The sequence below is a fragment of the Austrofundulus limnaeus genome, unplaced genomic scaffold (assembly GCF_001266775.1).
Source record: "Austrofundulus limnaeus strain Quisiro unplaced genomic scaffold, Austrofundulus_limnaeus-1.0 Scaffold177, whole genome shotgun sequence".
Classification (NCBI taxonomy): Eukaryota; Metazoa; Chordata; class Actinopteri; order Cyprinodontiformes; family Rivulidae; genus Austrofundulus; species Austrofundulus limnaeus.
In genome coordinates this window covers 748,046-758,880 of record NW_013952579.1, presented here as the reverse complement: position 1 = coordinate 758,880, position 10,835 = coordinate 748,046, and the positions used below count along the sequence as shown (strand labels likewise).

General features: G+C 41.0%; 2 protein-coding genes across 2 annotated transcripts in view; one reads left to right on the top strand and one right to left on the bottom strand.

Moving 5' to 3' along the window:
• The window catches only part of cep85 (centrosomal protein 85), a 13,753-nt gene extending 7,251 nt beyond the window's left edge, over nt 1-6,502 (top strand). The window contains exons 5-14 of the mRNA XM_014017829.1: nt 629-762; nt 965-1,082; nt 1,205-1,390; nt 2,844-2,996; nt 3,091-3,245; nt 3,339-3,456; nt 4,177-4,227; nt 4,319-4,426; nt 4,529-4,772; nt 4,857-6,502. Coding sequence (XP_013873283.1) covers nt 629-762; nt 965-1,082; nt 1,205-1,390; nt 2,844-2,996; nt 3,091-3,245; nt 3,339-3,456; nt 4,177-4,227; nt 4,319-4,426; nt 4,529-4,772; nt 4,857-5,020 — 1,431 coding nt within the window. The 3' untranslated portion in view covers nt 5,021-6,502. The remainder of the gene's footprint in view (nt 1-628; nt 763-964; nt 1,083-1,204; nt 1,391-2,843; nt 2,997-3,090; nt 3,246-3,338; nt 3,457-4,176; nt 4,228-4,318; nt 4,427-4,528; nt 4,773-4,856) is intronic.
• A 2,066-nt stretch (nt 6,503-8,568) lies between these two features.
• On the bottom strand, nt 8,569-10,780 carry ubxn11 (UBX domain protein 11; the record flags this gene model as incomplete). The annotated part of the gene is given in 9 exon segments (XM_014017832.1): nt 8,569-8,781; nt 8,867-9,007; nt 9,265-9,338; nt 9,415-9,500; nt 9,885-10,008; nt 10,079-10,156; nt 10,238-10,455; nt 10,527-10,629; nt 10,701-10,780. Coding segments are annotated over 9 exon segments (1,046 nt in total), but the record flags the coding sequence as incomplete, so codon positions are not given.
• Between the last annotated feature and the right edge of the window lie 55 nt (nt 10,781-10,835).

The window sequence follows — 10,835 nt, the reverse complement described above, 5'->3', positions numbered from 1 at the left end:
AAATAAATGTTTATTAAATAAAGTCTAATGTTACATCTTATCGTGGATCCCTTTAAGCAGTTTGTATAAATCACTAAACGTTTTAGACATCTTGAGCTCAAAATTCAGATGTTGAGGGAATTTTCAGGACTGGACAGAAAGATTTAAAAGTTGTCTCAATCCTAAATTAGGCTGCTTGATTATGGTTTTTAAAAAGTGCTTGCTTTTGTCAATATTGGGATCAGAATCATATAAACTATATTTACTGATTAAAACGCATTAATGAACACATTTTACCTCAGTTCAAAACCAAAACAAGCAAAAGGTCACCTACTGCAACATGGCACAGTTTGTGTTAATCCTGTTTACATAATTGTAGCAAATACACACCAATCTAAATCTATACAGGTTATGACTATTTATTGACAAATTATGACAGTCATTACAGCTATAAAGATAAGTTTTTTAAAACTTTTTTAAAAAATTTTTACGTGTTGTTGACCTTGTCTTCTAACATGGAGAAATGTCACACAAATGCAGAGTTTGTTTTAAGGGTGAAAAGGATGCATGTGGCAATGATGGCATGTTGTAGTGGACGATGGAGCAGCTTCTACTGGTTTAAACTGGATTTCCTCTCTTTAAACTTTAGCTGATGAATGCAGGAGTAGGTACCCAGTACCCATCTCTGTACACAGCCCCTCTGCACACGGAGTCGGGCAAGTGGGACGCTTTGGTYAAAGCCAGCGAGAGTTTGCTGAAGGAGAAGGAGCTCATCATCGAGAGGTACGTGTGCCCAACAGTTTTACTTTTGCATCATCGTGTCACTTAATGCAGTCGGTTGAAAAGGATTTACAAATCATCAGATTTGTTTTTATTTATGTTTTACACAACGTTCCAACTTCATTGGAATTGGGATTTTAAAAGTGAAACATTTTGAGTAAATCTCTGTTTGTCTTGATGATTGTTGGTCCGGTTCTGGTTACAGACAAAAGCAACACATGGCCCAGTTGGAACAGCGTCTGAGGGAAAGTGAGCTGCAAGTCCACGGAGCAATCCTGGGTCGAGGGGCATCTTACGCGGACATGTGCATGCTGCGTCTGCAGGCAATTAAAAGCCTCTTCTGGCTCCTGGCGTTTAACTCGATCAATGCTGTGTTACACTGTTGTCCTCTGTCCCCTTTTGAAACTCTCCTCTGTGTGCTTCTTTCATTGTGCTGGCGTCGCAGGAGGCTCAGAGGGAGAACGCATTCCTCAGAGCGCAGTTTTCTGAGCGCACGGACTGCGTTGCCCTGGAGAAAGCCGAGGCAGAGCGCAGACTGGGAGCCGTCGAGGCCGAGACCCGCCGTCTCACCGAGAATCTAAAGGAAGCCTGCGAGAGGCACGCAGAGGAGATGAAGAAACAGGAAGAGAGGGTTTGTGCTTCCCTAATGCCTTTGTCTAACACATGCGAGCCATCACGTCGAAACGAGGATTAAGTCTAAAAGTTGTATGTGGAGAAATAGGCAGATATTAAAACGCTTGCAAAAATTACATTTTGTCAAAATATAACAAAAAATGTGTTATTAATATACCGTTTCAATCAACTGTCTGAAATATTATCCTAAATAAATTTTTTGAAGCACTTTTTTGAGCAGTAGCAACCAAAACCCCGATTTTGAGGAAAAACGCCTTAAAATGTTGAGATTTTCCCTGTGAGTTATCAAAGCTTTTGTTTCTTTCCAGCTGAGAAATCTCAATATTCAATTACTGTTTGAGGTTCTTTTTTCAAATGACATATAAAAAATCTTCATTAACATTACATAAAATTAGGATTTAGACTAACTATGTATGTATTATTGTAACCAACAAGACAAATTAAATAATATCTCTGGATCTACTGATGATATCAGGATGATCTAAGTTTAAAATGTAGCTTTTGAAGCAGGAATCTGAAAATATGATCAGGTCATTTTGACCGAATTTGACTTAATCCTCATTTCGGTGNGAAGAGAGGGTTTGTGCTTCCCTAATGCCTTTGTCTAACACATGCGAGCCATCACGTCGAAACGAGGATTAAGTCTAAAAGTTGTATGTGGAGAAATAGGCAGATATTAAAACGCTTGCAAAAATTACATTTTGTCAAAATATAACAAAAAATGTGTTATTAATATACCGTTTCAATCAACTGTCTGAAATATTATCCTAAATAAATTTTTTGAAGCACTTTTTTGAGCAGTAGCAACCAAAACCCCGATTTTGAGGAAAAACGCCTTAAAATGTTGAGATTTTCCCTGTGAGTTATCAAAGCTTTTGTTTCTTTCCAGCTGAGAAATCTCAATATTCAATTACTGTTTGAGGTTCTTTTTTCAAATGACATATAAAAAATCTTCATTAACATTACATAAAATTAGGATTTAGACTAACTATGTATGTATTATTGTAACCAACAAGACAAATTAAATATCTCTGGATCTACTGATGATATCAGGATGATCTAAGTTTAAAATGTAGCTTTTGAAGCAGGAATCTGAAAATATGATCAGGTCATTTTGACCRAATTTGACTTAATCCTCATTTCGGTGTGATGGGTCACAAATGTTGTAAATTAACAAAAAAAGCTACAATATATACAGTGTATTTTCATTGTCTCCATGTAAACATAAGAGTCATAACAAATTCCTGTAAACATAAATTCATTTAAATATTACAAAAAGCTGTCAATCTATCAATTTTCTTTCCTTGTTTTACTAAACAAGAAGAAAAGAAGCTGCTGAAATGAGGCATTTGTTTTTAAAATCTGTCACATGTCCTAACCTCGGGTTTTTCTCTGTTATTTTTACAAATGCTAACACAAAGGACTGATTATAGTACTACGTTTGTGTGCAGATCCGGAGTCGAGACAAACACATCGCCAACCTAAAGAAGAAGTGTCAAAAAGAGGCGGAGCTAAAGAGGGAGAACCAGCAGCGGATTGAAACTCTGGAACGTTACCTGGCTGATCTGCCGACCCTGGAGGACTACCAGAGCCAGAACAAGCAGGTCTGCTCCGTCCAAAGAGACCCGATCGGTGGTGCTTTGGCATCGAGGCATAAATTCTGAAATCCGGGCACGGTCTGTGTGCTCTTTGTTTCAGCTCTTGGAGTCTGAACAGCAGGTCGCTCAGCTACAACAGGCCGCCAAAGAACTGGAAGTCACCCTGGAGACGACACGCTCTCAAGTCCAGGACAAAGACACGCAGCTGGAGGAGCAGAAACGCAGAGAGAGAGACCTGCTCACCACCATTACCGAGTATGTACCAAATACATCACTCCTCCTGTGAAAATAAATATTAATTTACCCACGTAACAAGTGCTCTCTGGTGTTTATTTTCACCTTCCCCAGCATGCAGCAGCGTGTGCAGCAGGGCCTCGAGGACGGAGCCAGACTTCCTGGTTTGGATTTCGAGAAACTTCGAGGGGAAAACAACTCTTTGAGAGACGAGCAGCAAAAACTTAAAAAGGTTTGTGTGAAGCAGCATGGATGAGGGCGTTGATTTAGTATCTGAATTTATTTTAAAATGTCAAAATATCTATTTTGTTCATGTTAATCAGTGACGCCACTTTGRAGTCAGCAGAGTAGTCGCTTCTTGTTAGACGTCATGTAGTTTCCTTTAGTAGAAACATGTTGCTGTAACAATGTTTGTTTCTTCCCTGAACGCTGAAGAATATCTGTCTGAAGTTATCATTACATGATTATTATGACTTTGTAATGTTTATGTATAAATTTTTGGTGATAAACATGATGCTAATTGCCGTTAGCTTTTTAAAGGCATTTATGAAAATAGACTAGCATCTACGCTAATTGTTTTTGTGTTGCTCATAGTTTTCTGTTCGAAGTCCTGGCCAGCCACAGAYGCCTCCGTTCCTCTGATCATTTTTGATTAACTTCTTTGATTCATAAGTTTCTGTTTAAACCAGCACACCAAAAAYGTAGCTGTCCCAAGTTAACGTTCACAAATTCACTTTTTAGATTCTATAATCCATTTTGTGTTTTAGTTAGACTCGGGCAGCTGAATGGCTTGTTAAACTATTTATTTATTTATTTATTTATTTATTTATTAGGGAATAATATTAAACTAACCAGTGAAGTTCCTTTTTGTAACAGAATTTAGGGACTGTAATCAGGAAAAATAAAAGCTGTGTGATAGTACMGGTTTAAAGCTGAGCTCTTCTGTTTGCAGGTTATTGAGAAGCAACATAAAATGATGGAACAGCTCGGCTCTCAGATTCAGGTGTTTTTCTCCTCAGTTCAACCGAATCATTGTGTTCTTTTAGTATTTCTCGCATCCTGTTAACATTAGTGAGTTTTTTATGTATCTGCAGGCTTTAGAGGAGCAGATATCTCAGGAGGAGAGCAGCTCTCAAGCTCTCAGAGAGGAGGTGTTGGCTAAAGAGCAGAATGTGTTGGAGCTGCACACCGCCATGAAGGAGGTCAGATGGACCAATTCAGGAAATTAATAATAATAATAATAATAAAAATTACCGTGTTTTATAAACGGACTTCCTCTTTCCTAACACTGATTTTTGCTGCAGCTGTCAGCTCAGAACCAGGAACTGATGGAGCAGAATCTGACGCTGCAGGAGCAGATGAGTGACCCGGAGCAGAGGGGCACCAGCCAGGCCTCCTCGGTCCTGCAGCCGGCCGGAGCRCGGCTCACTCAGAGGCTTCACTCAGAAATCGCTTCCTGTCTCAGTGAGCTGCGCTCCCTGTGCAGCATTCTGACTCAGAGAGCCCAGGGACAAGACCCCAACCTGTCTCTGCTGCTTGGCCTCACATGTAAGCTCTATTCATCTTTTTTTAATAACCAGGTCAGTTTGAAAATAGGTAAGATTATAATAGTTATTTTTGTTTCCTTTCCAGCACCTCCAGCACCGGCAGAGCAGGGCGAGGACTGGATGGAACCCGACGTCCTGCAGAAGAAGCTGGTCGAAGCCCAGCAGCTCCGCCGTGACGTCGAGGAGCTCCGCAACGCCATCCTGGACCGTTACGCGCAGGACATGGGAGAGAACTGCATCACTCAGTAAACAACGCAAACAACAGGCTTTCTGTGTGCAGGAGGGCGGCTGCTTCATTTTCTCAAAACGAGGACAAGCTAAACCCCAAATGGCTTCTAACCTCGGCGTCTTTCACCTGATTGAACACTGAGTCTCAAGCCTGCCTGTAGCTCAGAACCGTCCCCCCCTCCCCCCAGTGGGTTCATCTATTTCAGTCCAAGGGCTAACAGAAATAATTTACCTCTAATACTTGATCCTTTTAGTGTTGTGTGCGCATGTGTGTTTTTAAACAACTACCAAACAGTCTTATGTTTTTGTTCCACTCAGGTGGACAGCTCTTTGTGTAGAAGTCCCGTTTTAATTTATTGAAACGTTGATTTCCCTTTTTTAGGGGAATTATCCTTTTTAATTGGTTGACAATCAACTGGAAATATTTAGACTTGCTTTTTTTTTTACTGAATTTGCAAAGATGTTACTCGTGCACCATTGTTTGGAATGGTGAGCACTGTAATAATGGACTGAGCTGTGATGTTTGGGACTGAACAACCTTTATACCAAATCAGCTTGTGACACCAACGGGCCTACAGCAGCTTGAAAACCAAAGAAGCTCTGGTCGAAGCTCCACCGTCGCTCTGATCCAACACCAGCATGTGCCTTTTGTCGTGTTTGCAGCTACAGAAACGCTGAGTCATGTCAGACCAACTGAAGGGCTGAACTCTTCCAGTACGACTTTTTTTTCTTCTCAGTATCAACCAGTAGACTAGGCAATACATTCCCTGACTCTGAATGTAGACAGCTGTAGGTCATATCACAGCAGCCGAAGAAACCCAGACTTTTTTTTTCTGTAGTTTTGAAGTTTATTAAATAAAAGTCTGGGTGAGCTTTGTAGAATTGGCTTTGTGTACATTTCACTTTGTGTTGCTTCAGGCTGACTTACATACAACAGAGTGGTTAACGAACTGAGAAACAGTATTAGTTGTCAGTATTTATTTTTTTGTTTGTTTTGACAGCTGTTTGAAAGATTTTTGAAGCGTTTTTTTTAACACGTTAGGAAAAACTTAGCATCCTCGATGTGTGAAGGTCTCATGAAGTGGCTTTAGGTTYTTTCTCTGGTTATTTGTGACAGGAAGTTGGAGCGGGAGCTGGTTCTCCCATCTTAGGATGAAGAATTATTACAGGAGGGAGGTTTGTACTCATCCAGAGTAGAAAAAAAGCCATTAAAACTTGACACTTTACAGGAACAGAAAGGGATTTTTTTAATGAAAATATGCAACAATTTCTTTTCGGAAAAGAGAAATCAGGAAAAACRTCGGAGGAATGCTCGAGCCATATTTTTATTTCATGGGACCTTTTTTTAAACTTTAACTAGCACAAAGTTTCTCTTTGAAACATCAGCCTTAACATCTCAAATGTTTTGCAAAAATCCAAGGAAAAAAAGAGGCATTTATATTTTCCTACTTTTGTTTGTATGTGCATACTTTAGAAATAAAGATTTTCAACATTTGGTTTTCACTTTTATCTGTTTTTTTTTAACAGCAGTCTTCTCATCGCTTTTATATTTGAGTTTTAAGTTTGACATGTTTTAATGATGCTATAATGTACATATTAGTTTCAAAACTAAAAATTAATTTTTGAAAGAAGTGATGCTTTTCTCATCACTTTGATGTAAAATATTAACCACAAGTCTTACAGTGGCAGCTGTGTGGAAAACAAAGGATTTTTGTGAACCTAGTTAAGTTTAAAGACTAAAATATGATGAATAGTGCAAATCATTTATCACCAGTGTATACTACACACACAAATCAAATTTTAGTCTGAATTGTAACAYTTTAAACTTTCTTTAAAAACTTAAACCCTTCCCTAATGCACTAAATCAGGATTGTTAAACTCATTTTTACCCAGGGCCACATGAGGGCYAGTTGTAATTAACCTCGTTTTGTGTTTAACTTGGATTAAACATGAACGTCACATTCCTTGTCCCGTTGCTACGAATGAGCCCCTCGAACACAATAACTGAGCTCTACGTGGTATTTCCTGCGTAAAAATAGCATTTTAACCTATCCTTTTATAAACACTGAAAAGTACTGTGTGAACTGCTGGCTAAATATGGGAAAAATTACAGAAATACTATTAAAAGTAAGGGAGCTTTACTCACTGTTGAGTTGTGAGTAGCTGAGAACTCTTCCACCTTCCAACAGAGTATTCCCACTGGAGGGGCGTTCCAATTAAAATTTACGACTTGTAAGTGGGAAATTCCCACTTCCCRATGTGCACCTCCAACTAGTGGTGGGGTGTCATCATTTCATGAGTAAAATAATCAGCATGCATTATGGGAGATGTAATTTATGCTGGCTTTAAAACAGCTCATTCTTATGTGAAGACATTAATACATCCTTGAAGCTCTTGCGGGCCACATAAAATGCAGTGGCGGGTCACATTTGGCCCGCGGACATTGAGTTTGACAYGTGCCAAATTAAGAAAATGTATCTGAAAATGATATCCCTCCTCCTAAAGTGTCACTCCGTTCASTCCAAATTTGTCCACAGTCTGTTGTCGCCTGCTGGTGAAGGTGATTACCAAAATATTTCATAAACCAGTGGATGGGATTAAATGAAACTCAAAAAGTAATAATTGGATGTACGTCTACAACTTTTAAAGTCATTTCAAAATAGCCACCACATCTTATTGACATCAACACAAAGACGTCTGTGACTCAGTCAGATTCACTGAAACAGAGCTAAACTTGGTAGCAGCACATAGTTGTCCTCAACATTTATTTTAGGCTTTAAAGTGCCAGTGACATCAAATTTTTGAGATAAACTTGAATGCATTTTTGAAAAGATAACATTGATAACATGAGGCAAAACTAAATTCACGCCGCTGAGATGAACTGTTGTTGAGATATTTGCCTGTGAAGAAACAGGAAGTGATGTCAAAGGGGAATGTCTGCATGTAAACAGAGCWGTGCTACAACAGCTAACAACACAGACTGCAGAGAAGAATCTGATGTTTCTTTACATTATTTTGCGTCTCTGTCAAAGAGAGATGAAGAAGAGTTAAAGTTTAAATGATACTGTTTTAATAAACAAAGACAAAAGATTGTATTTTATTAATGAGTTCCCCTTTGATGTCACTTCCTGTTTTACATTGGCTAAGACAAATTCAAAAGAAAATAGGCCAGTTATGTGACAAAATGGGTTAAATCATGTGTATTAAGGCAATTTTCTTAAGTATAAAGCTGTTTTMWTTGACTTTTTGTATTTGAAGTAGATGCATGTCACARGCAMTTTAAAATGTATCTCAAAATCACGGTTAATGTAATTTACCAATCGTCTGTATCTCCAGTCATTATAAAGGGGAATTACTGTTTGAAACTCTGACAATGTGCAAAGGTCTAACACTATCTTAACATTTCCTGTAACTTTAAATTCATGAAATATAATAATCTGAAAATGTCTGTCTTGAAAAATTAGAAATTTGTAGAAACCCTGGCTTTATCACCGCATGAGTGAGTAACATGATTTTAAATTTRTGACAGTGTGTCGCCTTCATGTATCTAAAACACAACCTCACCAGTGTTCATGATAATAATAATAATGTGTTTTATTTCACGACTCTGGCAGAACTGCAGAGCAGAAGCGTRTCGTTTTTATTGACTTGTGCGCTTCCTCTCTCGCAGCAGCAGGGTAGAGTTGGCTGAAAGTCCACACGACCGCAGCGTCCGMTCGCCACTCCTGAAGCTGTGTCGGGGGTACGCGCTGATGATGTCATAACCCGACCCGCCTGGCCCTCTGTGGTGCACAGGAATGCAAACAGACCCGTGGTTACTGAAATCAAAGCTAACACAGGAGCATCWTCAGGAGGAYGGTCTTTCACCTGTGTTGGTCCAGGTAGCCCCTCAGGTCCCCCAGCGTCTCTGAGAGCCACATTTTCACTCTGTAGGTCCGGTCCCCGTTTTCTGACCGCACCTTGAGCGTGACGGTGGATTCAGGAGGGGGTTTGTCGCTCACCTGTCCTCTGAGTAAAAAAAGCCAAACATTCAGACACTTCCSTCCTGAGTCATCTTTGCTGCTGTAACCAGATGGTCCTTAGAGGCCTGCCCCAGTTTTCAAATCCGCTGTCAAATCAGGATTTAATCAAGGATTTACATCAAATGGAGGTTTTAGATTTAGCCTCTTTTTCTTCAATGAATTCTTGGCAGGATGTTTGATGTCTTAGCTGTAACAGGAAATGGGAATGTGTTCTGTCATGAATYATTTTTCGTATTTGTTTACCTGTCTGTGGTTGCTTGTAGCGCTGGTGTGTCTATGAGAATCTCTGAGCTGCTGATCTGAGAATCCGATGAACCCTAGAGAAGATACTTTAGAAATCATCATTTCGTGGGAAAAAAAAAGTTTATTTTCTTCCTCTGTGCTGCCGCTCACCTGCAGAGTTGTCCTCAGTGAGTTTCGAATGTCTATCACCTGACCTGGCATCTTGTTCAGGAGCTGATCCGTAGTCCTCCTCTGCCCTKTGTGTCAGAGAAGAATAAAAAGTTAAATCAAAGCATGATTTCAGCCGCTTCGGATGTTATCATCCATTAAATGGACGTTATTAGCCGTTATCAGTCCCATAGAATGGCTTCAGACTGTCCCGACTGTGCCGTCTAGTGGGTTACCAGTGCCGTATACACTGGAATGCAACAATCTGCTACCGCCGGGGTCTGGTCTACTTTAACGTAGCCCAGGTCATTTTCTMTAAAATTAACCTTAGTGGTTTTATGCCTCATACTAACCAGCTAACAGTCTGAAGCCATTCTATGGGACTGATAACGGCTAATAACGTCCATTTAATGGATGATAACATCCRAAGCGGGTGACGATTTTCTCTGTAGATTGTGACGATCAGAACAGACCTGGGAGCTGAAACCTGTCAGGGTTTGTCGACTTGTCACTCTCCTCACAAACTCGCCGCCCTTCACCTGGAAATGTTTCCCACGGCAGTCGGTGGATAAACGTCTCGTGTCGCCTGTCGTGAACCTGCAAAAAATAATCCCCCCCGTGAGGCTTCTGTGTGTTTCTGCAGCGACGCAAAGTAGCAGGAAGGCACCTGGAAAGGCACGCCGTCTGGAAACCTGCCACGGAGCTCCGATGGGAAATAGCCGTCCATGATGTCCTGCAGGCACCGCTGCAAACATCAGAGGAAGGAGAGTGTCGTGAAGCAAACACTCAGAGGTGAGCGATGTTTTCTGTCTTCAGAGGAGCAAACCTGGGTGCTGCGCTCCTGATAGGAGCGGAAAGGACCATCGAACATCAGTATGCCGTTGCCGTAGAGCCTCAGCTGAACCGGATCCTTTCGGGCCAGTTTTGCTCCCCTTGTCGTCGCCTGTACAAAAGTCTCTCCTTCCCCCACGAGGAAGTTCAGCTCCTTGATCCTCCACAGCACGAGGTCGAAGTTCATCTGGAAGCCCCTGTCATCAGGCGTGCCTGGGAAAGGACGAACGACAGAGGAGATGCATCATGAAAGTTTTTACCGCACCGGGAAARCTCAAAAGCACCTCTCTGCCAGAGGTCTTCATCCGAGCCGTGAGTCTGCTCGAGCTCAGCTGAACCGCCGACGTCATCCCCGACCCAGATCAGCCCGTAATCATCGAGGAACTGCTGCGAAACAAAGAACGGCTGAAACAAATCCACAGAGTGAAGAGCATCGACGCTTCGCCAACTCGCCTCACTTCCATCTGATGCACTTGAGTTTGCAGCTGCTGACATCTTCTCTCCACATCATCTCTGCTGCTCGAAGCGTGTGTGCTTCCTGAACACACACACACACACACACACACACACACACACACACACACACACACACA